The sequence below is a fragment of the Rhincodon typus genome, chromosome 7, assembly GCF_021869965.1.
Source record: "Rhincodon typus isolate 14 chromosome 7, sRhiTyp1.1, whole genome shotgun sequence".
In the NCBI taxonomy this organism is placed as follows: domain Eukaryota; kingdom Metazoa; phylum Chordata; class Chondrichthyes; order Orectolobiformes; family Rhincodontidae; genus Rhincodon; species Rhincodon typus.
In genome coordinates, this window is record NC_063338.1 from 65,571,578 (window position 1) to 65,574,348 (window position 2,771).

The 2,771-nt window shown below is 38.1% G+C and overlaps 2 protein-coding genes across 2 annotated transcripts in view; one reads left to right on the forward strand and one right to left on the reverse strand.

Moving 5' to 3' along the window:
- LOC109918755 (actin-related protein 3-like) overlaps nt 1–1,992 on the forward strand; it is a 34,737-nt gene extending 32,745 nt beyond the window's left edge. Inside the window, exon 6 of the mRNA XM_020518700.2 lies at nt 1,858–1,992. Within this exon, the coding sequence (XP_020374289.1) occupies nt 1,858–1,992 (135 nt within the window). The remainder of the gene's footprint in view (nt 1–1,857) is intronic.
- LOC125483491 (solute carrier family 35 member F5-like) overlaps nt 1–2,771 on the reverse strand; it is a 77,206-nt gene that overhangs the window by 46,698 nt on the left and 27,737 nt on the right. The gene's annotated exons all lie outside the window — the stretch shown is intronic.

Below are 2,771 nucleotides of genomic sequence, written 5' to 3' on the forward strand. Positions count from 1 at the left end.
AATACCAGGGATAAATCTAGTGAACCTTTTCTGGAATGCCTCCAATGCGACTAGATCTTTGCTTAAGTAAGGGAATCCAAACTTCAGTGTTCCAGTTGTGGCTAGCATAAGGCACTGTCTAGAACTTTGTATAGTTTTATCAAGACTCCCTATTTTTGTACTTTTTGCTTTGAAATGAAGGCCAAAATTCTGTTTGACTTCAAGATTATCTGTTGAACCCAAATGTGATCTGAACATAAATGCTGAACCTTTTTGTGATCTATATGAGGACTTCCACATCCCTCAGTGGTTCTATTGCTGCTGAAGTGCATGACCTCTCATTTTCTCACAATGTATTCCATCTGCTAAGCTTTTGCTTACTTGTTTAACTTGCCAAATCTCTCTGCAGACTCTGTCTCATCCTCGCCACTTGCCTTCCAACCCATTTTTATGTCATCTGTAAACTTGGATACAGTACATTCACTTTCCTCATTCAAGTCACTAATATATATTGTAAATAATTTATTTTTGTTGTACTCAACTAGTTAAAGTTATCATTCTGAAAATGACCTCTCCATTACAAGGCTGTCTTCTATTAGTTAACTAATTCTCTATCTTTACTAATACACTACCCCATCACCATGAAATGTTATTTTATTTAGTAATATGTGGACGTTTATCCCAATCCTTAAAATGTATTGCATCCGCTTCCCTTTATCCAGATTGTTTCTACCTCAAAGAATTCTAATAAATTTGTTAGGCATGATTTTTCCCTTCATGAAATCATGCAGTCAGCACAGCTAGTGCTTGATTATGTTATGTATGTCTAAATGTTCTGCACTTATCCTTTATAATAGATTTTAACATTTTCCTTATGACAGAATGTTAAGCCAACTACCCTGTAGTTACCTGTTGTCTGTCTCCTTCCTTTTTTTTCATATGTTACATTGGCAGTTTTCCAATCCTTTGGCACTTTTCCGGAATCTAAGGATTCTTGGAAGATTGTCACCAACACATACACTATCTTGGTAGCTATGTCTTGCAATGTCCGAGGATGCATCCCATCAGGTCCAGGTCTTTAGCCCCATTAGTTTTCCTAGTACTTTTCCCAGTAATATTTATTATATTTTTCCACTCTGTATTTTGTTCATTGGCAGCAAAGTGTGACGTAAAATATTTATTCAGCTCCGCTGCAGTTTTGTTTTCTTGGTTCCCCATTATTATATCTCTAGTCTCATTATTGAAGGGCCTTTATGTTTGCTGTCTTTGGCCTTTCACCATTTTATTAGCCTCAACCATTTTTGCGAAATGTCTTTCTTAAACTACACCAATAAGCTCTGCCCCGTTCCTTTGTAGTTATCCCATTTTTTAAAAAAAGAAAAAGCATAGCTCAGTTGTTTCTGACCTAGGCTTCTCCCTCAAACTGAATGCTACATTCTATCATGTTGTGGGCATTATCCCCAAGGGAATCTTGAACTCGGATCATTGATTAAGCCTATCTTGTTATACGTTACTGATCCAAAATAGCCAGCACCCAATACCACTTGTCAAATATATCATTGTGTTTTAGGTAGAGTGCATTAACTTCCTTGACCTGTACTGCTGAAAGAATTAAAACAATATTGTGCTTTTCCCCACCATGATATCTCAGCTCAAGATTAGGTGGGCTCCTGCAGTATTTTAGGAGAATTAACTCATGCTTCTATATGAACAATTTCCAAAAAAAAAAAAAAAAAAAATCCAAATCATGTTACTCAGAAGACGTTAGCCTATGCTAAGTCCTTGTACCTTAATTCTGCATTTTTAGCATTGATGTTAACCACAAATCATTTATTTACTATTGAAGCATAACATTTTTTCTTCTTGGTTTATCTCCAGGCTGTCCTTGCGTTAGCTGCCTCGTGGACATCTCGACAAGTTGGAGAGCGAACGTTGACTGGAACTGTAATAGACAGTGGAGATGGTGTCACTCACGTCATTCCAGTGGTATGTATTGCTCAAACTGTTGCTTAAAAATATACGAAGTGAAACAGGTTGTCGGAACTTCAGCTCTGCATTTGAACAGTGAGGTAATTTTTGCACCATACCCTTCAACCAAAATTTGTCATCACCCAGTTGCTGAAAGCTGTACGAACTATGGAGATTCCAATACAATACCTGATCGGTATGGCTTAGCTGAACTAATTTTAACAACTCCTTTTGGACAGTCACTCTGGATTGAGGATGGCTTGCATCTATCTTTGTTTGATAGGTTGTTAAATGGCTGAGTCTGACTTGTGATCTGCACATTCACCATATGTAGGACAAGAAGTGCTTGAGTGGTTAGGTAGTTGGTCTATTTGGAAATTTGTGCATTTCTTCCAGTACATGGACTTTGCTTTTGGTGTTCCTGATGAAGTCTCCTTGCACTCCCGTGTGGCATTTCAAGATTTGAAAAGGGTGTTTCACCTCTTCAGGGATGCTTTCAAGACATCCTTAAGTCGTTTCTGCTGTCCTACTGGGGGGTTTCCTGTTGCAATTTAGTTTTGAGTGGAGCATTTGCTTCATAACTCCAGTGTTATTTGTACAAGTGACATGGTCCACACAGTGGAGTTGGTGAGTGATGCTGGGCAAGTTGGCATTTTGTGGTCTTGGCCCATTTTTCTTGCCTCTGTTCAATTAGGACGCTAGTGTTAGTACCAAAGTTTGTTGCAGTAGTTCAAAATTGACGCAGAAGGAAATCCATAGATCCACTTTCATTCATGTATTCATTCACAGGATGTGGACATCACTAACTAGGTTTTAGTCTTTTC